Consider the following 25,837-nt stretch of genomic DNA (forward strand, 5'->3'; position numbering starts at 1 on the left):
AGGCCTACGGCCCACACACCCCACACAATAAACAGGATGCCATAAGCCTAAAGCAGAGAACAAGTACGTCACATTGGGGACCTAGCATGAAGCTCCAACCTGGTCCTGTACATTGCTTATTGCTGCCCCAAACTTTCTGAGAGCACTAACACAGAAGCCACATAACCACCTGGAGCAGTGACAGCCAGCCAGAGCACCGACCACATGGTCTCGGCCACAGACCACCCAGCAGCTCTGGTCCTGCGTAGTGCTCGAACCAAAAGGTCACCTGTGGCAGAAAAGACATGGCAGAAGGCACTGTCAGACAGATTGCAGGGGCCAGCCCATACTGACAGTAGAGTGAGCAAGACTGCCAGTATACTCTGCTCAAACTCCTTGTCCTAAGCCAGGAGAAGGATACTCAAATCTTCTTGAGAAAACTTTGTGTCCTCACTTAGACTCCTCCTGTACGTTCTTAGTTCTGAAACAAGGTTGCCCGTATCCCAGGCAGGCTTTGAACTCCCCATACAGCCAAAGATGACAATCTTCCAGCCTCCTAACTGCATGTGTCAATGAGTCATCATTTTTTTAAAAAGTTATTTATTATTTTGTATACAGTGCTCTGCCTGCATGCAAACCTGCAGGTCAGAAGAGGGCATCAGATTACATTATAAATGGTTGTGAGCCACCATGTGGTTGCTGGGAATTGAACTCAGGGCCTCTAGAAGATCAGCTAGTGCCCTTAACTGCTGAGCATCTCTCCAGCCCCCAAGCCATCATTCTTGACTCACTGTAGTTTTTGTTTGTTTTGGGGGGGGGGGCCCAGGTATTGAGATTGAGTCTCATTATGTAGCCTGGCTGTCCTGGAACTCACTATGTAAACCAGGCTAGCCTCACTCCTAAAAGATTCCACTTGCCTCTACCCCCCCCCCCCAAGTTCCCAAGTGCTAGGATTAAAGGCGTGTGCCACCATGCTCAGCTCACCCACAATTCCTTAGCAGAGAGGCGGGTACCTCTTCACCACACCCTCGAAGGGGGTCTAGAAGGTGTTTATGAATGTAGACAGGTAGTCCCTGCAGAATTCACGGTGGGAAGGTAGCCTTTTAAGATACTGAAGCTACAGCCAGGGATGGTGGCACACACCTTTAATCCAGCACTCAGGGAGGCAGAGGAGGGTGGATCACTGAGAGTTCAAGGCCAGCCTGGTCTACTAAGCAAGTCCTACTAAGCAAGGTTATACAGAGAAACCCTGTCTTAGAAAAGAAAAAAAGATGCTGAAGTTGCTGGGGGCTGTTGGCACAAATCTTTAATTCTAACACTTGGGAGGCAAAGGCAAGCAGATCTCTAAGGAGGCCAACCTTGTGTAGTGAGTGAGTTGCAGGACAGTCAGGGCCACACAGAGAAACTTTCTAGAAAACACCAAAAAAACAAAGCAGCCCAGTGTGGTGGCACACGCCTTTAGTCCAGCTCTCAGGGAGGCAGAGGCGCCAGATTTCTGTGAGTTCAAGGCCAGCCTGGTCTACAAAGCAAGTCCAGGACAGTCAAGGCTACACAGAGAAACCCTGTCTCAAAAAGCAAAACAAAACAAACAAGCAGAAAACCTACCCCTCCTTTTTGCTGGTCCCGAGTTTTTTTGTTTTTTGTTTTTGTTTATTTTTAAGAAAAGGGTCTTTTTATGTTGCCAGGCTAGTCTCAGGCAATCCTGCTGAGCAACTACAGGTACATGGACCCAACCATGACTTTTTTGTTTGGTTGGTTTGGTTTTTTGAGACAGGGTTTCTCTGTGTACCCTTGGCTGTCCTAGACTTGCTTTGTAGACCAGGCTGGCCTCGAACTCACAAGGATCTGCCTGCCTCTGCCTCCCAAGTGCTGGGATTAAAGGTGGGTGCCACCACACCCAGCCACATGGTTTTTAAAACTCAACTTTGCTCTGTTTTTTTTTTTTTTTTTTTTTTTTTTTCTCAAAAGTTACTGCTGGCTCTTATGCTTATATTAACTTGTTCTCTGTACGTTAAGCCCCATAACTATTAAGCTATTTCAACAAGCAAATAACAAGGGAGTTTGGCTCAATAGGATTAAAAATACATTTAATTTTTATCATGTGTAACTTTTGTCTGTATGTGTGTCCATGCACATGTGTGCCTGGGACCGGTGAAGGCCAGAAGAAAGCATGGGATTCCCCAGAGCTGGAGTTCTAGACAGTTGTAGGTGCTGGGAGTTGAACCTGGGTTCTCTGAAAGAACAGCAGTTGTTGGTCTTAACTATGGAGCCATCACTATAGCCTCAATAGATTTTTTTTTTTTTTTTTTTTTGGAGGGTTTCTTTGTGTAGTCTTAGCTATCCTGGACTCACTTTGTAGACCAGGCTGGCCTCAAACTCTCAGAGATCCATCTTCCTCTGCCTCCCCAAGTGCTGGGAATACAGGCATGAGCCACCTCGCCCAGCATAAACAGGTTTTTGTTTTTTGTTTTTAAACACACAGGTTTTTTAAATGGAGTATTGTTTTGTACTTATTCTATCTATGAGACAATGGCTTGTGGAAAGGATCTTTTAAGAGAGGATTTCACTATCTACCTCTGGCTGGCCTGGAACTGACTATGTGTAGCAGGCTGGCCACAAACTTGTGGTAATTCTCTTGCCTCTGCCTCCAATTGAGACAACTATTTCTGAAGTTCAGCTTTAAAAAAAAAAAAAAAAAAAGACCTATAGGTGTCCCTAAAAAGTACCTGGAAGGTTAAAGTTACAGGCATGGCCTGGAAAGCACAAACCATCTATGAGCACTTCCTGGGGCTGGCAAGTGGCTGTGGGAGCACTTGTCAGCAAAATGTCAAGGAGCCAAGATCAATACATTCACAGAGGTTCTAAGAGATTCTGTGCATGTTCCCCCACTGCTGTTGTTGAGGCAAGGTCTCGCTGTATAGCCTAGGCCCCCCCAGAGTGCTGTGGTCCCAAGCATCTGCAACATACACAGCTGGCTCCCTGTATTCAAACCACTGCTCCTCTTCTCCTGCCACTTTCTATAGTGCTTTGTGACACTGGCAGCGCAAATAAACCAAACAAACGTAGCAGCACTTTCGACAAGAACAAACAAACAGAACAAGGTACAAGGCATAACCTGTGTAGGTGCAGAGGTGCCCCATGGCCCCTGCCACCCTGTGTGGCTGGGGCAGTTGCGAGTGGGTGGCTGTATGTGTCTCAAGGTGCTTCTTCCCCTTACAGTCATCGCCTGTGGTGTGGTGACAAGGAGTGGAGTGACAGGTTAATATGCAAACCTCAATCAGAATACTGCACAGAATGTTCGAGAACCTAGGAAACAATCACCCTAAATCACAGCAGGCAGTCTGGGGATGACTCACTTCCAGTACTGAGGGCTATTAGCAGCCAGACCAGCCATGCTGGCCAGTGAAGCCATAAGCTAGGGCGGGCTGTTCATTCTGTTTGGCTGGAGAGCCAGTATTCCAATGGGTGTGGGGCCCTCCAAGACCAGCACCACCTTGAAAGAGGAAGCCGTACTCACACAGGGACTCCCCGTCCACTCTGGAAAGCTCTCCGGCAGTCATCCTCCCACAGTGACCGAGATGGGCTGCAACACACGCAGAAGGGGCTTAGGAAGCTCACAGCCAGCTTGAGGGCCAGATGTTGTATAAAGCCAGTGTGACCAGAGAAATGCTGATGGCTCCCTCCAACAGGTGAGCACAGGCAACAGGAGATCAGAAAGCTCCAGGCTGCTAACGTGCATCAGCAACCACAGGGGAAGACTGGCTTACCTAAAAGTTTTCTGAAGTGTAATTCTAAACAGCATGCAAATGAGCTGGTTTTGCTTTAAGCTAATAAGCAAAAGTCAAAAGTTGAGTTCATTTACTTTTTAGTTATGTGTCCTTGTGTGTGTGTGTGCATAGTCATGCAGGTACAGTCAGAGGCCAGAAAAGGGTGTCAGATGCCCTGACACTGGAATTACAAGAGGGTATAAGCCTCCACGTGGGCACAGGAGCTGCACTCAGATTCTCCACAGGAGTAACAAGTGCTCCCAACTGCTGGGCCAGCCCTCCAACCCCATCCCTACTTTTTAAAAACTTCAAGCTATTTGAGTGTGAAGAGAAACAACTTCACAAAGTTGTCCTCCAATCTTCCTGAGTACCTATAATAAACTTCTAAAGCCTAAATCTTGACCAGTTTTCAGGAAGCCAAACTGCACACAGCTCACATCAACACGTGACAAGCTCCCACAGGCGGAAGACCCACAGAAAGCAGCCACGAGAGCAGCATGGAGATGGCAGAAGATGCAGAAGGGCCTCAGAAGAAGCAGGACTTTCTCCACTTTGAAAGCATGATCCAGTGGAGAAAGGAGAAGGGAATATTTAAGTACCTTCCGACCCATGGCTCTTTGTCTCATAGCTTTGTGGTTCATAAACTCTGGATTCATGGCCTTTTGATTTATAAGTTTCTGATCCGAAACTGAGCTTCATTAAAACCACTTGAAAAAGTTGAACTATGAATGATGCAAAGGATGAGGAGGTGTACTTGGCCAGCCACAGAGTCCTGTCCAGGTAAAAGGAGGCACCGCCTAGTGGAAAACCATGAACACGCGTCATTTCTTCCCATAGACTTGTTCACCCAATGAACCAGATGGCCAAACTGCTACTTTCAAGAGAAACCAAGTTGCAAAGCATTTTTAAGCTGGACACTTGGGGAGGAGACGCCTGAGAAGAGCATCCACCAGTGAGCCAGCTGGAGCTGTAGAGGAAGCACAGGGGCAGAGCACTCTCCCCGTGAGGACACTGAGCCATGGAGGCACACACTGAAGGGCGCTAGCTCCCACTGTAGCTGGACTTTTCCATCAATCTAGCATGTGGAGGGACACGCCATAAGCCACATCTTCAAAATGGTTTCTTCAGACTATGGAGTAAGGCGGGAACGGTGGTCGCTGTCCATCTCTTGGGTATCTGTGGGCACTGGAGACCCATGGCCCAGGAAGTACTTCATGCTTAGTATGTTCAGAGCCTGAGCAGAAGGCCAGCATGAGTGACATCTGGGTGGCATATGGAAAACACTAGAGCTTTAACATTTAAGAAGAGGGCTGGAGAAACACCTCAGCAGCAAGGAGTCTTTTCAGAAGATCCAGATCAGTTCCCAGCACCCACAAGGCAGCTCATGGCCACCCATAATTCCAGTGCCAGGGAATTTGACCTCTTTTGACCTCTGCAGGGCACTGCACACACACGGTGCAAGCAAAACACTCATACACATAAAGTAGTAATAAATCTTATTACTGTGATTAATCTTCTGTTTTTCAAAAGAATAATGGAAGGACTTTTCTAATTGGAATACTGTGTTGCAAAATCATAAACCCAGGCAGTTAGTCAGTCCCAAAGTCAAGAAGCTCCCACAGCCACCTGTTCACATGCCCCTCACAGGCTGGAGGAATTGCAGAGGTTCAGCCAGAGGCATGCATGTTGGTCTTCTAAATAATCAAACATTCATCACACTGGCAAGATGTGAGCAAAAAACCAGCTGCGTTGGCAAGAGTAGGATGGTGCCAAGGCTAGAGCCAGGTGGCAGAACATGTTTCTGGCATGTGCAAAGCCTTGGGCTCAATCCCTAGCATCAAAAAGTAAGAGAAGGGAAGGAACTCTATCTGCTGCAGAGGACAACAAGGCCTTTATCAAAGGCAGCGGGGAGGTTATCTTTATACTGACATAGCACAGGCACCAAAACAATCTCAATTAGCATACAAGCTTTTTTTTTTTAAAGATTTATTTATTATGTATACAGTGCTCTGCCTGCATGTATTGCCTGCAGGCCAGAAGAGGGTGCCAGATCTCAGATCTCATTATAGATGGTTGTGAGCCACCATGTGGTTGCTGAGAATTGAACTCAGGACCTCTGGAAGAACAGACTGAGCCATCTCATCAGCCCCAGCATACAAACTCTTAAAGCTGCACAGCCTGGGCTATGGCTAAGCACAGATACCCAGGCACTGCTGCACAGCTCAGTGTACAGGCCGAACTGCTGGGCCCCACACTTCACCTGCAGACAGCTGGCCTTTCTGTTACTAAGTTGTGACTCATTAAGTAGAAGCAGAAGCTGTTGGAGGGCTGAGCTAAGAAGCACACACCAGCACCACCTGGTGCTGACTGGCACAGTACAGCAAAACTCCAGGGTAGTGAGGTGAAGGGGATGTCTGTAAGACTCCAGCACTGCCCTACAAGCAGGCATCAGGGACTCAGCTGTGCAAAGGTTGGGGCTATCTGGGATGAGCTCTGGCCCAGTGAGAGCTCTGTAATGCAAGGCCAGAGGGAGGCACTGTGGCCCTCACACTCACATTTATAATGAGGAAAAACAGTGTTACTAGATTCTTACTTTGTGACATCAATGTTAAAGTGCTGACAACACCACAGCAGACAAAGCCTTGAACATAAGACTAGGACTATAGAAACAGGAGAAACTACACATGAGCAATAAGGACTGAATCTCAGCGTGGGTTCTGGCCTTCCTGCGACACTCATGGTGAGGAAGGCCCAGCATCATGCTTGGAACACAGACGGATCTATGGCCGTTCTCAATGTGGCCCAGGAGAACATTCAGGCACATACACGCTCAGCCACTTGTGATGACCTCTGTATCAGGTAGGAAGGTCAAAATGCTGGGACCCACCTCCATCATGTACAATGAGGCTACCACTCAGATGCCAGGCTCCAAGTTGCCCTCCTGAGCACCCCTGCCTCATACCATCACACCAGAACCCTCACTCTCAGCAGCACTGACTTCTGGTGCTACACCCACCTGGGCCTCTGGGCTGCACTGAGGCAATACAGAAAAGCACCCAAGTTTTGGAAGCTACAGAAGTAGGAACTTTCTTTTGCTTATGTCTAGTCCAAATTTACCAAATATGAACTACTTCCAGGTACAAAAATATAACCACAGAGCCACAGGCTGGGAAGGGACAAGTAGGACAGAGCTAATTTGGGTCTATTTAACTGTGAGAATACTGAGTTCAACTCTGTAAGAGAAACAGCACAAGACACCAAGGCTTGTAATAGGGATGGAACCCTGAGCCTGGCATGTGCTGAGCAAGCACTCAACCATGGGCCACATCCTTGACCCGCAGTCAGATTTACAAGAAAAGAAAGAGCTGGGTAGACCCTTGTACTAACTACAGAGGCAGGAGACTTACGCTGTTTTAGAGTCCTATCTCTGGAGTAAACCCTGGAGGTGGTCCCATGGATGGCAGGGTGGGCCGTGAGTGCATCAGTGCGCGCTGAGAGCATCCTGCAGTCACGGCAGGTGTATCCATTGCTGGTCGTCACCTCTGCTGCCAGTTCACCGTTTCCCTGAGTGGCAGCTTTATTTCCACCTGAGGTTTTCAAAAGGCAAATGAAAGCTACTGATCACTATCTGCAGATTACCTAGCGATGGCTTCTGGTTTGAAAAATGTACAAAGCACTTGAGTAATTACCTTTAAGATCGCCATCATCGTCAAGACCTGAAACACACACACACACACACATTACGATGTGAAATACAAAACCCCCCACCACAACTGTGCCAGGTGACAGGCCAGTGCCACGCCGCAGCATTGTTGGGGTCTATTCCTAAGAAGCGTGAAACCTCTGCCACCCAAAGGCAATGGCACGGGAGAGCCCTGCATTCCAGCACATTCTGGCCCACAAGGATAGACAAATGGGAAGAACTAGCCAGCTATGTAGAGCCTCTAGGCTTTCTCCTTCTTCTTTCCTCTTCTCTTCTCTCCTCTTCCTCCTCTTCTTCCTTTTTTGGTTTTTCGAGACAGGGTTTCTCTGCGTAGCCTTGGCTATCCTGGACTCCCTTTGTAGAAGAGGCTGGCCTCTGACTCAGATCCACCTGCCTCTGCCTTCCAAGTGCTGGGATTAAAGGCGTGCACCACAACACCCAGCTATCTTTTTTGAGACAGGGTTTCTCTGTGTAGCCCTGGCTATCCTGGTACTTACTCTGTAGACTAGGTCAGCAGACATCTGCCTATCTCTCTCTCTGCCTCCTGAGTGCTGGGATTAAAGGTGTGTGCCACCACTGCCTGGTGACTGTGAGGCTTTTAATTTACAGCACGCATGGCCCTGAGCCTAAGACAGCTCTGTGACTAAGCAAAGCAGAGGCATTCCAAGAGAACTAAGCTAGCTCTAACTCCCTTAGCAGAGCAACCAGAACATAAGCGGAACTTAGCAGGCAGCTCTATGGCTCTTAGCAGAGGAGCTGTGTCTGTGTGCACAGACTTTGCGACGTGGCACAGATTACCTTGAGGGGTTCAGATTGCCCTACATCTGAGTAGGCACAGTCTCTTGCCTTACAGCACTGATGTCACAGCAAGTCCTTTGCCTTTTGAGACAGGGTCTTCTGGAGCTCAGGCTGGCCTTGAACTCACTATGTAGTTTAGGATTGGCTTGAACACCCTGGGTGTTTGGATTATAGGACTATGCAGTCATGCTGAGCTTATACTAAGTATTTTCTTTCTTTCTCTTTTCCTTTTTTCTTCAATATATTTTATTAATTTATTCATATTACATCTCAATTGTTATCCCATCCCCTGTATCCTCCCATTCCTCCTTCCCTCCCATTCTCCCCTTACTCCCTTCCTCTATGACTGTGACTGAGGGGGACCTCCTCCCCTGTATATGCTCATAAAAATACTAAGTATTTTCTAATGACTCAGAAATACCTTCACTGTCTAGTTGCTTACATGCCAGGATTTTTTCACCATATTTAAGTATGCCAGTAAGAACTGCTGGAGGACTGCTGTCTGCTTGCTTCATTGGCCGTGGTTCGGTGAGCAGTAATAACTCCTCATCTAAGCCACTGAGGCAGTGCCCCCTGGAGCCTGCAGAGAACCTGACTCCCTGGGCTCCCTCCCAGAACGACTGCAGACACAGCCCTCAGAGGTGAGGATGTGTGAGTCTGTGACTAACCCCAGAAGTGGTCCACTTTGGTCTGCTCACGAATCAGAGACTCATCAAGCACAGGATGTCGCAGCACTGTGGCACTCCGCAGGCTGCAAGAGCTGTCATGGCTGGTGCTTGAGGACACGCCCTTCCCTGACAGGTGGTTGATACTAAAAACTGGCTTGCTTGCACTTCTTCTCTGTTTGACTGTCCTACAAAGAAGTAAGAAATGCATTTTTAGACTTTCCTTAAAAAATAGGCAATCATTAGATTTTTTTAACCAACAAAAATTGGGCCAGAGAACACACACAACATTTTAAGACAAGTCATTTTCTTATGCTGTGTCTGCTATAATCTAAACATCTATTAATCTAAAAAAAGAAAAAAGAAAAAAATTAAGTTGAGAGTCCAAGAATTTGTTCTAGAATTATAAACACAAAATAGTTTCAGACTATTCTGGGCCCAACAACCCAACATTGGCTCAAACTTGAAATAACCTGAAAATAAAAATGACTTAAGAGTTGAGCAAACACTAGCGCTCATACATGTAACCATGCCACCCTTCTCTGATCAAGTAGCAGCACACACACCGGGAACCCTACCCCTTTCTGCATCTAGCACAGAGTCGCCGGGCATAGCAACATTGCCAATTAACTGAAGGAACTTCTGCCTTTACTCTTATCACCAACACAAGGGGCCCCAAAATCAATGACAGCTGGCTGAGGTGGCATGTGCCTTTAATCCGAGCCATCCACAGACAGAGGTAGGCAAATCTCTGTGTGAGTTCTGGCCAGCCCTGACTACAGTGAGACTTTGTCTCAAAACAAACAAAAACAACAACAAAAATCTTACATCAAGTGATATGAGTGGGTGCACATAGGTCAAGGGACCAAAGCTACCTTGCTAAGAAAACAGATGTGGTGAAAGCCAGTGTTAATATACAGCAGAGTTGTCGCTCTGGTCTCTTGCCTGAGGGACAGTAGCTTCTGGGCACCTCAGCACCTCTAGGTGGTCTGACAGCAAGGAAATCTGCTTGGGAGTCAGCTGCTACAACTCAATAGCCTGACATCTTTTGTGACAGTCTGCACATCTCAGGCTGGGTCACACTACTACCGTAGGGCCCCATGCAATGTGGACAAGATGCCAGCCACCTCAAGGGCCCTTGAGGGTAATGCAATTTTCATAGGAGCAAAATAAAGAGTGTCAGTCATTTCTAGTCAGTGTCTCAAAAAGGTACAGATGGTGGGAACTTTTGTCGTTGGCTACAGTGACAATAAGTCATAAAAGGTACAGAGATGAGCTGGGCGCGGTGGCGCATGCCTTTAATTCTAGCACTTGGGAGGCAGAGGCAAGTGGATCACTGTGACTTCGAGGCCAGCCTGCTCTACAAAGCCAGTTCAGGGCAGCCAAGGCTACACAGAGATACCCTGTCTCGAAAAACAAAAAAAAAAAAAACAAACAAACAAAAACAAAAAACAAAAACAAACAAAAAAAGGTACAGAGACAAAATGTACTGGTCATCCAATTGTGTGTGCACAGGTACTCAGCTTGCACCTGTCACAGGCAGGCTTGAGTCAGCTGTGACAGATCAGCAGCAATGCTGTTGCCGACCCAGCAAGACTCCACCCCTCAACATTTGGTAGGCCATTGAGGCTCAGCTCATGCCAGGATGAGGTGGCTTATGCCTATGGCCATGAGAACGTGCATCTGCATTGCCATCTCACACACACTAGCATACCAGCTCCACTCTGCAAGTAGACACCAGAGACTTTGAACACTCCAGAACAAAATTCAGTCAGTTCACAGTGCAGATCTACAGGTGAACATGTGTGTGTGCACACACAATTCCAGGAGAAGAGCTTGATTTGACAAGCTGAAAAGCTAGTGGGTGGGAGGTGTGAAGACAAGCCACATAGTGCTCACCTGGTTTCTCTGTCCTTGGCGGTAGTGGCCCTGCTGGTGCTGATGTGCGTGTCAACAGCCTGGCTGTCCCCACTGCTGTACGTAGCTGTCGTGACTAGGCGCAAGCTGCGGCGGGACATCCTTGGAGAGTCAAATACAGGTTCCAACCTGTGCTCAGTCTCAAAATCCAGAGCATCCGAAGAATAACTAGAACTGGAGGGAGATATGGCTGGAGGAAGCACTGGTGGCCAGGCCAGGAGCTGCAACACTCCTGTGATAACTTCATTGCACTGCAAGGGCAGGCATCAGTCAGTTGAGCAGCTTTTCCAACCCCTTTTGCCTGCAGACCCCAGATGGGTAGGCCTGGGACTTCCTCTGAGAATGGTTGTTTAAGGCATGCCAAGACTGCTAGAACCCCCAGCTACGGGAATCGTGTTAGTGCATTAAAATAAAATCAGAGCACATTTACAAGTAGACACCAAGCCTGATGGGCAACTAACAAGACAGGGACACTGCAGGAGCCACAGAAAGTGAGTTCAGCAGCACAGCATGTTCTGGAGAAGAAAATGGAAAGCCCCAGAAGACACTTTTCATCAACCGAAGCTAGAGTGACATAAGGCCCCTCTGTCACTTCCAGTGCCTTCCTCATAGCTGTCACATCAGTGCAGTGAATAGAAAGACGCATTATTCTGTGTGGTACCCAGTTTGTTCACGCCAGAAGCCAGCTGCTTGCCCACTCAGGTACCCTGAGGGTGAGGCTATGCTAACCCCATCAGCAGCACCCTTCTTCATCAAGACACAAGTAACCCAGACACCCTAAAAGAAGCTGCACAAGGTAGGGGTGACAACAGTGAGCATAAGGCAACTTGGGAGAAGAGGGGAAAGAGGCAAAGAAAGTGCTTTCAGCTGGCCACTTCACAATAACATAAAGACGAGATAAGGTAGGCAGTATGACAGGCACCTTGGGGAGCGCTGCTTTATAGGCAGCCCTAGCAGCCATGAGGTGCTAAGCTCTCTAGCCTCATGCCCTGCTAACACAAGGGCTCTGTGGCCTCAAGGGTCTGGGTGAGGTAAGCTCTCCCAGGTGGCTTGGTAAGCACCACTAGTCAGACCACTCAGAAAATGGTACAAGTGGCTTCTGTTGGCATGGTCTTTAGGATGATCGGTGCACTAGCAAAAATGCTAGTCAGGATGTGACAGGAGCTGACAGCAGGTGCTCAATGACAACACTCGCCAGGCTAGCTTCAATGAACCCTAAAATTAGAGAGCTTCCTTCTAGCAAAGTGCTGTCTCCAACCATGGCTTTAGTGTACAGATTACGTTTCACACCAGAACTGATCTGCAGATATGGACCGACACCATGGTAGCTTGAATGAGAATGACCTTGAAATGAATAAGAATATGTAAGACAGACATCTAGCTGAGTGTTTACTGGAGAGTGGAGCTATCTGAGGAGGACTGGGAGGATTAGGAGTGTGGCTGTGCTGCAAGAAGTATCACTGAGGATGGGCTTCTCTGTCCACTGTCTGAAAATCAGGACATAGAAGTTCAACTACTTCTCCAGCGCCATGTCTGCCTGCATGCTGCATGCTTCCCGCCATGATAGTAGACTAAGCCTCTGAAGCTGTAAGCAAGTCCTTTTGTTTGTAAGAGTTGCTTTGGTCATGGTGTCTCTTCACAGCACTATGACAGTGACTACGGTAAGCGCCATCTCTGCTTTCCATCCCTCAACCCGCGTTCACCCTTGGGCTCTAGCCGCTGGGGAGGGAAGGGATCCTCACAGCTCGGTGCATGTTTGCTTCTGTGGTGTGGCTGTCTGCAGCCACTCTGTATGCAAAGGACCAGAACCATCCAGCCAGAGAAGAGAGACTTTCCACATGGAAGGTGAAGAGAAAGCAGAAACTGGCCACTCATATTGCTTACTATGGTCTGGATAGGAAATGACACCACGGGTTATATGATTAACACTTCGTCTACAACTGGAGGCACTGTTTTGGAGCATTCAGGAAACAACAGGTAGGGCCTGACTGGAAATAGTCATCCCTGGGACTGTGCCTTTCATAATTACACTTGGTCTCTAGTTCTTCCCATGTTCCCTGATCTGGTTCCTCAATGAGGTAAGCAACTCGGCTCCACCACACACTTATGGTCCAGAGTCAACAGAGCTGAGGCCCAGGGCCCGAGACCTGCGAAACTGTGAGCCAAAAGACGCCTCCTCAATGGCTTCTGTCCCGTATTTCACTGCAGTGATAAGAAGGCTAATACACTGTACTGAAAAAGAAACCCACATAGTCTCTACATATGCATTAAGGACAGAAAATATCTAGAAGATTTTTACACTTTCTCTGTGTACTGGGCAATAGTGAGCTCCCAATCTTTTTTGTTTATTTGTTTGCTTTGTTTTATTTTGTTTTGGTTTTCAAGACAGGGTTTCTCTGTGTAATAGCTCTGGCTGTCCTGGAACTAGCTCTATAGTCCAGGCTGGCCTTGAACTCACGGAGATCCACCCTTCCTCTGCCTCCCAAGTGCTGGGATTAAAGGCATGTGCCACCACCACCCAGCTGAGCTCCCAATATTGATGGAACAGCAGTGCTAGAGATAGAGGTACAAGAGGAAAGGGAAGAAAGAGGGGACCAGCTACCCTTCTGACCTCCAAATGCAGGTCTGGACTTGACAGTTCCTAAGTTTCTATTGTTTATCTGTTATAACCCCAGTTCTGCCAGGACTGTGGTTTAGTATGTCTCAGGCTACTCAAGCTGTCCAGGCTATAACCCACTACTCCTAAACATGACTTCCACAGGTGAAGATACCCAGAGCCAGATGCAGAGGGGTCCTTGTACCCCACTCCAAGCTGCACAAACCCCCAAATCCTGAAACATTTTAAGTAGCTGTGTTTATGGGTCTTGTCCAGCACCAGGAAGAACAAAGTGGCAGATGAAGTTACAGACCCCAGTGATCAATTACGGAGACCATCCCTAAGAAAAGTGACAGCTTAGCTCTCTTAAAAGCTCACATTCCTAGAATTTGCTTTTTAGAAATAAGATTTTATTTTTATATTGGGGGAGGAGGAAGAAAGCACTCCATGGTTTATACATGCAGGTCAGAGGACAACTTGTGAGGGACAATTCTCTCTTCCCACCATTTGTTTCCCAGGGATAGGAGTCAGCTCAATGGGCTTGGTGGTAACATGTAATTTAACCCACTGAGCCATCTCCACAGACCCTAGAATTCACTCTGTAGTCTAGACAAGTCTCTAACTTACTGTCTCTCTCTGCTCTTCTGAGTGGCAGCTTCAGACACACACACACACACACACACACACACACACACACACACACAGAACTCCTGGAAGAGGGAAGCCTGACACACACCCTTCCTTCCTGTCTAGAGAGAGACTCTGCAGCATGTCCTGTGCTCTGTACTGAGTCCTTCCCAGCCCCCAGGGACCCACCCTTCTTAGTCACATCCTCAGTTTCCACACCTTGGATTCTCCCTTAAGTCCTACAACAGCATCCAGACTCTCAGCAGGGCCCCAAAGTGAAAAGTAACATGCACACTTGACCACATCACGCTCCATCCCACCAGACCAGTTGCTCCCCGAGGGCCCTGGCTTCAAGCAGCTGACTCACTAACAAAGTTCAGCCTAACCACCCTTGGCTCTCTACTGCACTTGGCCTGGGGCAGACACCTAGCTCTCAGGCACACTGAGGTATCCCCTCACGTAGGCAGCCTCCCTCCTGCTGGAGGACAAAAAGCAGTAACTGTCTGCAAAGCATAGAGTTCAAGGCCTGAGGGCTTCTAGGAGAGGCTTCCTCTCTGAGGGATGCAAAGGCTGCCATGATCTTTGTAAGCAGCTGACTGGGCTGACAACAGGTGGTTCAAGGAACCACACAAGCCACCTCAGTTCTCTAGACTATGACACAAGACTCCATCATACCACTGGGCATGAAGCCATGTCAGTGAAGAGGGTAAAATGATACATAATTGACATTCAGTGCCAGGCTAGTTGACATCTCACAAAAAACAAAAACTGTATCTGTAGAGATAAATCAGTTACTAACCTGCTTAAATTACAAGCAGCAGGACTTAGCACATAACACACACACACACACACACACACACACACACACACACACACACACACACACACACACACACACACACCAAGTATCAGTAGCCTATGGTTCTAACACCAGCACTGGGAGAGACAACAGAATATCCCTGCCAGCTTAGCTCAACCTATGAGCGCCAGGTAGGATCCTGTCTCAAAAAACAAGGTAGATGACAACTGAGGTTGATATCTGTCCTCAACACGCACGCACGCACGCACGCACGCACGCACGCACGCTCACAAATATGAAAACAGATGTGTGTGTACATACACAAAGAATAATGCTCAAGCTTCTAGAGCTAACCCCACTTCACAGGAAATATGGGTAGAATCAAAAAAGAAGTTATCCAAATACAGAGGAAGGGTCCTCTTTTAGAAAACTCACTCTAAACACACAGAGAAGAGCCTGAGAATCCCCCCCCCCCTTTTTTTTTGAGACAGGGTCTGAATTACCCTGGAACTCTCTCCATAGACCAGGCTGGCCTCAAACAGAGGTCTACCTGCCTCTGGCTGTTAGGTGCTGAGGTTAAAGGCCTATGTCACCACATCCCATCAAAACTGATATTCTAGCTAGTACTCAGAGTAAACCAGTAGAGGCTTGAGGAAGCCAATGTCACTGCAAAATGGAGCTGGTGGCAGCAGAGCAACTTCTCCACTCTCTCTAAATTCTAATAGTGTGCAGCATTTTCCAAGAGAAAGACATTTTCACTAAACCCATGGAGATGGCTAAGAATTAAGATGTGAAAGCTGCCGCACTAGCATTAGGATGGGTTAGCAGGTGTTACTGGAAGAGAGCAGGGCGCCTCTTGTCACGCTGAGCATCTGGCCAGGGACCATGCCAAGTCTTCAGAGAAGCTGGGACCATACCCACAATCTCCCCATGCCATAGCTGTGCCTATGCTGGCTCCTTCCTGCTGGGTCTTCCTATCATCTCTGTCAGACCAGCTCCACCATCCCAGCCTTGCTCTCATGTCTGGTCCTTGCTATCCATGGCCTATGGCAAGCTCACTTACTTTTGGGACCCAGTTGCCACCCACTGGTAGCACCAAGTCTCTGCTGACTGTCCATCTTGTCCACCCCAAGGACCCAACTAAAGCTAGGAATACTACTAACGGCGCTCACTGGCGCCTCCTCCGTCTCTGTCTTTAGACAGATTTGGCCTACTCAGTCTTATACATTTTAAGCACAGCTCTGTGGATTAAAATCCTCAGTTTGACCCCAGTCTACATACCTAACACGTTGCCGCCCTGCTACCATCCACACCACCTGTCCACAGGCCCCACAAGCCTAATTGAGAAAAGGCCACAAACCTCACTGCAGCAAGCACAGGTTTCCATGGACACACGGATTCTTTAACATTGTACTTAAAATAGGTCATAAAGGCTAAAAATAAGTCACCCAGAATAACTGTGTTCTATGTTCCCAGACAAGCTCAGAGAAGTCACCTGAGCCAGCAACTCACTCATTCCTGACATACTACAGGCTCCAGGCCAAAACATCATTGTCAGTTTGAGTGAGGCTAACCTGGGCTACATGGGGACAACCTGTCTCAAAACATAAACCAGGCCCAGCAAGTGTCCACTGCAAGTGCAACATGAGGACGGGAATGAAGAGCTGAGTGGTCACATATCACAACTGACCACTGCTGTCCAAAAGCATCTCCTTGGGGCTGGGGAGAGGGTTCAAGAGAAAAGTGCTCTCCGAGGTGGCATGAGGAAGACATGGCAGCCTGCCCATAATCCCAGTGCTCAGGAGGTGAAGATCCTAGGAATAAGCAGGCTAGCTAGACTACTCAAACGGATGAACTCTGAAATCACTGAGACCCTGCATCAATGAAAAAGGTAAAAGGGAACAAGAAAGATGCCCATTGGCTACCTCTGGCTCCCATATATACATACCTACACACATCTACGCCCACACATATGCACATGTGTACACGCACACAGGGAATATTATGTTTAGAAAATTCCTGATTTCCTTTAGGTTTTCTTGTAGATTCACCCTTACAGGTGAAGCCACTGGACGATGACCCAGTATACCACACCCCCTGTGCCTCCACATCTTGCTAAGCACCCAAGTTTTCCTCCCTGCCAGGCATGCCCTAACCTAGTAGTGCAAGTGAGTCTCCGCAACACACACCAAGGCTTGGAGGGAGAGGCCCTCTGCAATTACCCTTTCCACTTGGCAAACCAGAAAGGAACAGAGCAGCAAGAAGCTACTGAGGCTCAAAGGACCCAGGCATCTTGTCTGCAGCATGCTCCTGGAATTTGTCCTTCCAAACACAGCCCCCTGAAGTCCAGGGTCTTCAGTGGATGCCCAAACTATTAAAGCAAGTAACAAAACACCAGCCACACTCACAGGCTTGCTCTCAATCATGGGCACAGGGTGGAGCCTGAAACAGTGACTCATTCAAAGTGACTAACACCTGAGTCACTGGAAGAGGTGACTCAGAAGTCCACAGCTCTAGGAGCCGCTCATGGCCTCCATGCTCATGTATAAGCTATGTGTGGAGAGCTCAGTGCTGTGTGACTGTCACATCAACACTTAACTGTGCTCTGAGGCCTTGTAGCGCTGCACCCCACCAGGGCACTCACTCACCTAAGTGCGTAGGTGTAGCCAGTGTTTTCTGGCACACACTGGGGTGGGGTGTACGTGTGCAGCCGAGAAAAGTCCATGTTCACCGTTTCAGATCATGCTGCAGAAGGGACAGAAGAGGATCAGGTGTTAAATGGTAAGCAGAAGTGCAGTGCCATTTGGTCGTAACAAAAGACATAGTTTTTTGAGTCCCAAGTCAAAGCTTCCATCATGTGTACATAAAAATGCAACTCTGGCCACACAGGCTTATTCTCCAGGGCTGGATCCCAGAACCCACGTAAAGCCAGACACAGAAGTTCATCTGTAATCCCAGTGTTCTGACGGTGAGATGAGAGGTAAGACAGTGGACCTGGTGCGCACAAGCACTGCCTCAAACAAGGTGGAAGGCAAGAACAACATCTGAGGCTGTCCTCTGAGCCCCACACTTGTACTCCTGCACAAACACACACCATATACAACCGCCCCCCCACACACACACAAAAGAGAACAAGCTAGCTAGGAATGGTAATAGTCTCAGCAGCACCAGGGAGGCTGATGAGTTTGAAGCCAACGTGGTCTACATAGGGAGGGCCTCACTAAAAAGAAAAGGTAACAAGAGCAGTCTTGGGCAGACTTACGTAAACTGGGCACTCTCTGAGGAAAACTGACAGTGATTACAGAGGCCTTTTCAAAACGTGACTTTTTGGTTTTTGGTATTTCGAGATAGCGTTTCAGTGTGTAGGCCTACCCATCCTGGAACTCACTTTGTAAACCTGGCTGGCCTGGAACTCAGAGACCTGCCTGCTTCTGCTTCCAGAGTACCGGGATTAAAGGCATGCACCACAGCAGGCTAAAACAGTTTTAATTAATTAATTAATTTATAACTTATTTTTGAGGTCTCTCTCTATCTTCTTGGAACTCACTATGTAGACCCCAGTGGCCTTGAACTCACGAAGATTCCCCTGCCTCTCTCTGCTTCCTGGGTGCTGGGGTTAAAGGCCTGCAACTTTCCATTTCTTGAAGATGTCATGTGATCCCTGTCTTCTGGAGTAAAGACTGTCATTAAGAGCCGGGCGTGGTGGCACACGCCTTTAATCACAGCACTCGGGAGGCAGAGGCAGGCAGATTGCTGTGAGTTCGAGGCCAGCCTGGTCTACAAAGTGAGTCCAGGATGGCCAAGGCTACACAGAGATACCCTGTCTCGAAAAACCAAAAAAAAAAAAAAAAAAAAAAAAAAAGACTGTCATTAAGAGGACTAACTCTTACCCATGGTCAGAGAGCAGCACTGCCATCCCCTGCTGCAAGGATGAGGTTTGCACGGGCTCCTCAGAACCAAGAAGAAAGCCCAGGAGCAGAGAAAGGAGGAATATCAGGAGCTAGAGACAGTTACCCCTTCCTTCCTGGCTAGGCAGCCAGGGTTGCCATGGAATATACTAAGTCCTCATAAAGGTGGGACGCTGCTTAGTAGAGCTGTGCCTGAGACTGCACACCTACTATTCACAAGGACCCAGGTTTCACCCTAGAGCTGATAAACAACAGCAAAACAAAACAACTCACAGTAATGGGAGTTGCAGCCCATTGAAAATCTAGGGAAATGCAGTGGTGGCTGATACCCGCAACCCTGGCGCTCTGTGAGTTCTAGGCCAGCCCAACCTATACAGTAAGGCCCCCGGTTTTTTTGTTGTTGTTGTTGTTTTGTTTTTTCTTTCTTTCTTTTTTAAAAGAGGGACACAAAACCAAACCAAAGCCAACCAGAGAACTAAGGAAGTTCTCTGGTTTGTGCCTATAACTCCAGAGTTCAGGAGGAGGTCTCCAGAGGTGGAGACAAGAGGAACACTCTCATTTTGAAGCTGGCTGGGCTAACAAAGCACAATCCTGTCTCAAGTAAAATAGTTAAAATTAAGCTAATAAAGGAGAGGAAAATAAAATGGAAAATAGCAAAATCCAGAAGAAAAAAAATTATACATGTATGACAGTTATAAGCCACGTTGAAAGCACTTTCTCCCTACCCCTCTCCCCTCAGGACAGGGTTTCTCTGTGTAGCCCTAGCTGTCCTGTGTAGACCAGGCTGGCCTCAAACTCACAGAGATCCGCCAGTCTCTGCCTCCCGAGTGCTGGGATTAAAGGTGTGCACCACCACCGGCTGAAAGCACTTTCATTACTTCATTTTCTTTTCTTTTTTTTTTTATGCATATGAGTGTTTTGCCTACATGTATGGACATGCTCCGTGTACATGACTGGTTCTCATGGAAGTAGCAGGAGGTGTTGTATGCCCTGGAACTGTAGTTACAGATGGCTATGGGTCCTCTGTAAGAACAGGAAGTGTTCTTACCTACTGAGCCATCTAGCCCTAACACTATTTTCCTTAATATAGCCCAAATACTCTGTTAAAAATAAAGCACTCAAACTGGGCATGGTGGCACACGCCTTTATTCCCAGCACTCAGGAGGCAGAAGCAGGAGGAACTCTTTGAGTTCAAGGCCAGCCTGGTCTACAAAACAAGTCCAGGACAGCCAGGGTGACACAGAGAAACTCTGTCTCAAAAATCCAAGCCAAACCAAACCCTCATAAGGAATGGTATCTGTATGGTCACACATAGCTTCTTCCCAACATTTGGGAATCCCAGGCAGGTGGACTGGGAGTTCTAAGGCAGTCTGGGCTGTGACAAACTGTGCCCCACACACTGCTGCTACTGCTGTTTACTGCAGCACTGATTCTCTTTTGGTCTTTAAGAAATGAAGTCTCATGGTGTCTTCCAGGCTATCTTCCAACTCATGGCTCAAGCAATCCTCCTGCCTCAGGCTCCTGAGCAGCTAGGACAGCAGGTACTGTCACCATGCCCAGCAGGTCTAAGAACTTCACAGCACACCTGTTTGTAAGAAAATACTTCAGCCTGCCAGCCACACTCCAAGCAGGTGAGGAGACATGTAGACAACCTTCTGCAGGCAACAGTAACTGCTGAGCCCACACAAAGCCTGATACCTGCTTAGCTGCTCCATCCCCCTCTTTATATGTCAGCAATACCTGAACAGACCCAGAGGAGAAAGGCAAGACAAGGAACTTGACTGACGCCTCACTGCCCGCAACCTCCTAGTTCCAGGGCCTCATCTACACTGCTCCCGACCCCACCCTCCATCATCCCTAGTACAACAGGGACCCACCCTGGTGGAATGTAGTAATATGGGTTCTGACCAGGAGACTGGAACATTCTGTGCTGAGTGACAGCATCAGTACCGGCTCCTATTCTCATGCTTCCAGACAGGTGTTCAATTGCGACTCTTCATCCCATTATCCACTTAACATCAAAATCAACCGTCCTACCTTCATTCCAAAGGGGACTTTCCACTATCCAATCTTCAGGCAAATGCTTTGTTTGGCATGATCAAGCCTGAGCCCAAAGCCACCACTGACTTCTACCAAGCTCTCTCTACGGTCTGAATGCCCTAGAGGATGGGGCATTTTTTAGCCTGGCTCAACCGCCAGCACATGCAGAACAATGCCAAAATTCAATGGCTAACGCCTGCAAGCCCTGATGAGGACTGGAAGACAGAGGGATCACTGGGGGTATGTGATCTTACCCAGCAGACTTGGCCCTGTCACCTCACTCACACCGCCTATGTGGGACAATAAAGTCTCACACAGCCAAGACTTGGTTACCAAAGCTGGGGAGCAGTGACATGTAAGAGACTACATATGCATTTCTTTCTTTCTTTTCTTTTCTTTTCTTTTTTTTTTTTTTTAAAGATTATTTATTTATTCCATATGCTGCCTGCATGTGTGCCTGCAGGCCAGAAGAGGGCACCAGATCTCATGTATAGATGGTTGAGAGCCACCATGTGGTTGCTGGGACTTGAACTCAGGACCTTTGGAAGAGCAGCCAGCGTCCTTAACCTCTGAGCCCTCTCTCCAACCTACATAAGCATTTCTATCAGGAGGAATACTTCGGTATGCTCTCACCCATGGAACCAAGCGAACGCTCTAAGACAGAGGAGCCCATACATCCACTGTACAGTCTGGCCACAGCACAGCTCATCCCAGTTCCCACAACCAGTGGGACAACCAAAGCCACCATCTAAGGAGACCCTAACCTCCTCTGAGCACAAATCTCCAGGAGGAACAAGGGCAGCCAGGTGCGAGCTTCCCATCAAAGGCTTGGAGGTCCACAGAAGGGCGCAGGAGACCTGCAGCTGAGGGCAATGGGCTCCAAAAAGGTGTCTGATGAACTAAGATGTAAAGGCAAGGCCACACAGAACACCAGTGTGGACACATGCTGAGTCCAGGCAGCCAGGTCCGGGGCAGGACAGGAAGGAAGCAGCAACTGAGGACACCAGGCTTGAACAGACCCTGAACCTTCGCCTCCATTAAACCTGATGCCTCTTGAATTTAGAGAGCTCTGGGATTCCAGAGGCCTACTAAACACAAAACAGCTGCGTGCAGACCATCACTCTCCGTTTCCCAACATTGCTAAGTGAGGACACAGAGCTGTGACCCATCTGCCCTGGGCCCAAACTCACCAGACCAATGGTCTACTGATGATCCAGGCAATCATCCCACAGCCCAGAAAACATGACTGCACACATGGGCTCACATACATGAGCATGCACACACACTCCAAAGGGCAACAGGTCAGACAGAAGAGCCCACTCCTTCTCAAGCTCACTGCAGATCTGAATTACATGACAACAGTTACTGTTAAGATTTATTTTACTTTTTACTTTCTGGTACACACCTGCACTCAATGCTACTCAGGAAACTGAGGCAGATGATTCAAGACCAGCCTGGGCTAGATAGAGAGTAAGATGATCTCATAAAACCAAAACGGAGAGGACAGACTGGATTAGCACACACAGGCAGAGCCAGACAGCCACACACTGCCATCAATGTTAGCTGCAACTACTCTGTGGGAATATAAGCTGTGCTGTAAGAGAGTGGTTTAGGCCCACAGCTGCTGGAGAGAGGGAGGAGGGAGAGAGGCTGGCAAGATGGCTCAGCAAGGCCAAGTGCCTGGAGTCAAGTCTAACAATCTGAGTTCAAATCCCTAGAGCCCACATGGCAGAAAGAAAGAACTGGGAACTGACTCTGCAAGTCGATTTCTGACCTCCACAAATGCGCATGGCTGAGAGACTTCCTCTGTCTGTGTGTAGAGAGACAATAAATGCATGTAAAAGTTTAAAAATAAATATGTAAGATTTGTTTCCTCCTAGGCCAGCAATCCCAGAGATGGAAGATTAACTCAACTCTGTCCTGAACAAAAGACTAAAGTCAACTGATCAGCACAGACGGCTCAGACACATCTGGACCCTCACAAGCTCATGCCACCACCTACAGGCCAACTGTAACCTGCTGTTCTGCCTAGTGTCCAAGATTGGGTTTAGCATCTTCAAACTGTTCCACTACCAAGGCCCCCTCATCTGCCTCCTGGCTGCACCTGAAGAGGCTGTTCTGTGGGAAATGGTCTGCATCCATGGGCTGAAGGGCAACAAAATGGTTAAGTGAAGAATGCAACTGTTTTCAACAGCACCAGAAAACCCTGAAAAGAACCTGTTGGTCAGCAGAGGTCCTGTCAGTCCTCCAGCTGTCTGGCTGCCTAAGCCAGTGCTACCACTGAAATGAACCTTGTTCGTCATACCATGCTCCTCACTGGTGCCCTGGCCTCTAAAACATGGATCTGAAGTCAGCGTGGTGCTGGGGCAAAGGCAGGAGCTGAGTGCAGGCTCCGGGGCACTCACCAGCACCCTGGCCCACAGAGCACATAAGGTGGAGAGCCAGGGCTCCAGACAAAGCAGGCACAGGAGAACACAGGTCAGAGAAGACTGCTCAGATGTAAGCTCTGGTTCTAGGAAAGCGTACACTGTTTGTGCTCCTTTTCTAATATCGAGAAGAGAAGCCAGGGCCTTCCACATGCTAGGTGAACGCTCTTCACACGCCTACCCCCAGCCCTGAAGTGTGTTATAAACAGCCATGTCTCAGCAGGATCCTTCAGCCACACTGATTTCTCACCACTCTTCCCCTGCAGGATCCACATATGCTAAGAATGAAAATGCAATGCCCAGGTCTTGTCTGTGAATGTTTTGGTCAAAAGTGAGTTTCAGTTCTTCCACCCCATCACCCAAATCTTTGCTACCTAGAATGTCTGTACTTACTTCACAGTAAAGCAGAAAATACATCAAGAAATTTTCAGGAATAAATTAAATGTAGCTTCTTGCAAACGACACAAACCTAAGACACAGAACAGAACTGCAGCTCTTAAAGGAAACAAGCACAATCTTTCTACTGTTCCGGGAGCCACAGCTGGGACAGCTGTCAGGGTTGGTCCTGAGGCTGCTGGCCACACAGAAGATGTGATCTGCACCCACAATGATGAAACTCTATGTGGAAAATGACAGAGCACTTGGTCTCAGACACACCCTGAAAGGCAAACTGAAAACTTGAGGGCAGCACCCCTTTCTGTCTCTGGGAAGGTGGAGGATGCTGCAGTTGGAACCTCCTGGCACTGTCAATAAAGTACACTGTATAAAAGTGTCTTTTATTCTTCTGATTTAATTGTTGTCTGGGAGGTTAACGGCCTCCTTCTGCTAACCAGACCGAGCCCTGGAAGCTTCTAGGCTCCGTATAACCTAGGCCTAGAATGTTTTCAGCCTCTGAGACCTACTGCTTAAAAAGCTCACCCTCACTTGTTTTTTCTGAGCTCTTGGCTGGCTGGTTCAACTCAGCTGTTCTGCTCCAACTCCTCTCCCAGCTGACCTACTTAATCTGACTTCTCTCTCGGCCCAGAATTACTCTGGTTGGCCTCAAACTAACTCAGCAATCTAATCTTTTGGCTCATTCCATCTTCACCTGAGTTTTCTCTCTGCAACCCATCTCTCTATTACTGTCCCTGTAAAACTGCCTCCCCCCTCTCTCGCCCCGTAAGTAGCTTCCCTTTCCTCTCTCTTCTCTGTCAAATCCTTCTCTGCTTCATCACCTTTTCTGCCACTCAAACATCACCTTCAAACATGGGTGCTTCCTTCTACAAACTACCTTCCTCCGTTTGGGTTTAAAGGTATGTTCCACCATACCTGGACCTAAAGTTTTTCTTTACCTGATTGATACTTGCTCTATACCAGGCTGGCCTATACAGGCTGTCTGCCTGTCTCCTGGCTTAAAAGTGTGTTTGTGTTCCAGCCATATCACACAGGCCTAGAAGGTCTCTTGCCAGCTGGATCACATAAAAAGTCTTTAGATGTGATCTCCTGCCAGAACAGCCATGTTCGGAATTAACATTCCTCTATAACACCTAATAAGCCACAGCACAGCTTTGGCCAGAAATCATAATGACCTGCTCCAGGGGTGGACCACAGCTTGTCTTAAAACCACTTTCCATACCATTTGAGATCAAACCCCGGCGACTCAGGTCTGAGAGTGTGTCCCACTACAACTCACACGGGTGGGGAGCACAGGATGCCAGGCCCCTCCTCTAGCTTCCCAGGAAACACCATCTGCCGTAAGTCCCACCCCTCAGTGGTCTCTGAAACCCATCACACCATAACTGATAGTGGGTGCTCCCCTAGCCATTCCAGGCAGATGTTTCCCTTGATCCCTCCCTACAGGACCTTCCAGAAGAATCAGGGAGGCAAAGCCATACAGACACAGCACATGCGTCATGCACAAGCATGTTCCACCACCACCTCATCAATCTGCCATCACCTAGGCCTGGGCTCTCCACAGCAGCCAGGTGCTACCTAGTAGGCTCAACGACTCTATCCATTCACTGCTAAGAAAAATACTTGAGGGCTGGAGAGACAGCTCAGAGGTTCAGAACACTGACTGCTCTTCCAGAGGTCCTGAGTTCAATTCCCAGCAACCACATGGTAGCTCACAACCATCAAGAATGAGATCTGATGCCCTCTTCTGGCCTGCAGGGGTACATGCAGGCAGAGCACTGTATACATAATAATAAATATATAAGTCTTGAAATGTTTTCTTTGGTTATTTATTTATTTATTTATTTATTTATTTATTTATGGCAGTGCTGGAGATGAAACCCAAGGCATTTTGTATGCTAGAAAAGTGTTCTATGGTTGAGAATATCCCAGAGTAATTTCTTGTAAAACCAAATTTCTGCAAGACTAGTAAACAACTACAAAGGCTGATGCAGGAGGATTGCAAGTTCCAAGACTCCCTGTTTCAAAATAAATAAATAATTCTGCCACACTTATTGAAAAAAATGTCAGTAAATTAGTATTACACACACATGCGCACATGCACATGCGTGCATGCGCACACACCCCCACCACCACCACCACCTTAGACCAAGTTTGGTAGGGCATACTTGTAACTAAGCTGAGGTAAGAACATTGAGAATTAGAGGCTAGCCTGGTCT

At 48.0% G+C, this 25,837-nt stretch overlaps 1 protein-coding gene across 1 annotated transcript in view; it reads right to left on the minus strand.

Annotated features, from left to right (window-relative positions):
• Window positions 1-25,837, minus strand: part of Sun1 (Sad1 and UNC84 domain containing 1) — a 48,282-nt gene that overhangs the window by 15,475 nt on the left and 6,970 nt on the right. The window contains exons 2-10 of the mRNA XM_051161157.1: window positions 17,500-17,596; window positions 10,812-11,003; window positions 8,916-9,100; window positions 7,436-7,462; window positions 7,154-7,333; window positions 4,346-4,543; window positions 3,497-3,562; window positions 3,095-3,205; window positions 170-268 (exon numbers count right to left, since the gene is read on the minus strand). Of these exons, the coding sequence (XP_051017114.1) occupies window positions 170-268; window positions 3,095-3,205; window positions 3,497-3,562; window positions 4,346-4,543; window positions 7,154-7,333; window positions 7,436-7,462; window positions 8,916-9,100; window positions 10,812-11,003; window positions 17,500-17,576 (1,135 nt within the window). The 5' untranslated portion in view covers window positions 17,577-17,596. The remainder of the gene's footprint in view (window positions 1-169; window positions 269-3,094; window positions 3,206-3,496; window positions 3,563-4,345; window positions 4,544-7,153; window positions 7,334-7,435; window positions 7,463-8,915; window positions 9,101-10,811; window positions 11,004-17,499; window positions 17,597-25,837) is intronic.

The sequence above is a fragment of the Acomys russatus genome, chromosome 19 (genome assembly GCF_903995435.1).
Source record: "Acomys russatus chromosome 19, mAcoRus1.1, whole genome shotgun sequence".
Classification (NCBI taxonomy): domain Eukaryota; kingdom Metazoa; phylum Chordata; class Mammalia; order Rodentia; family Muridae; genus Acomys; species Acomys russatus.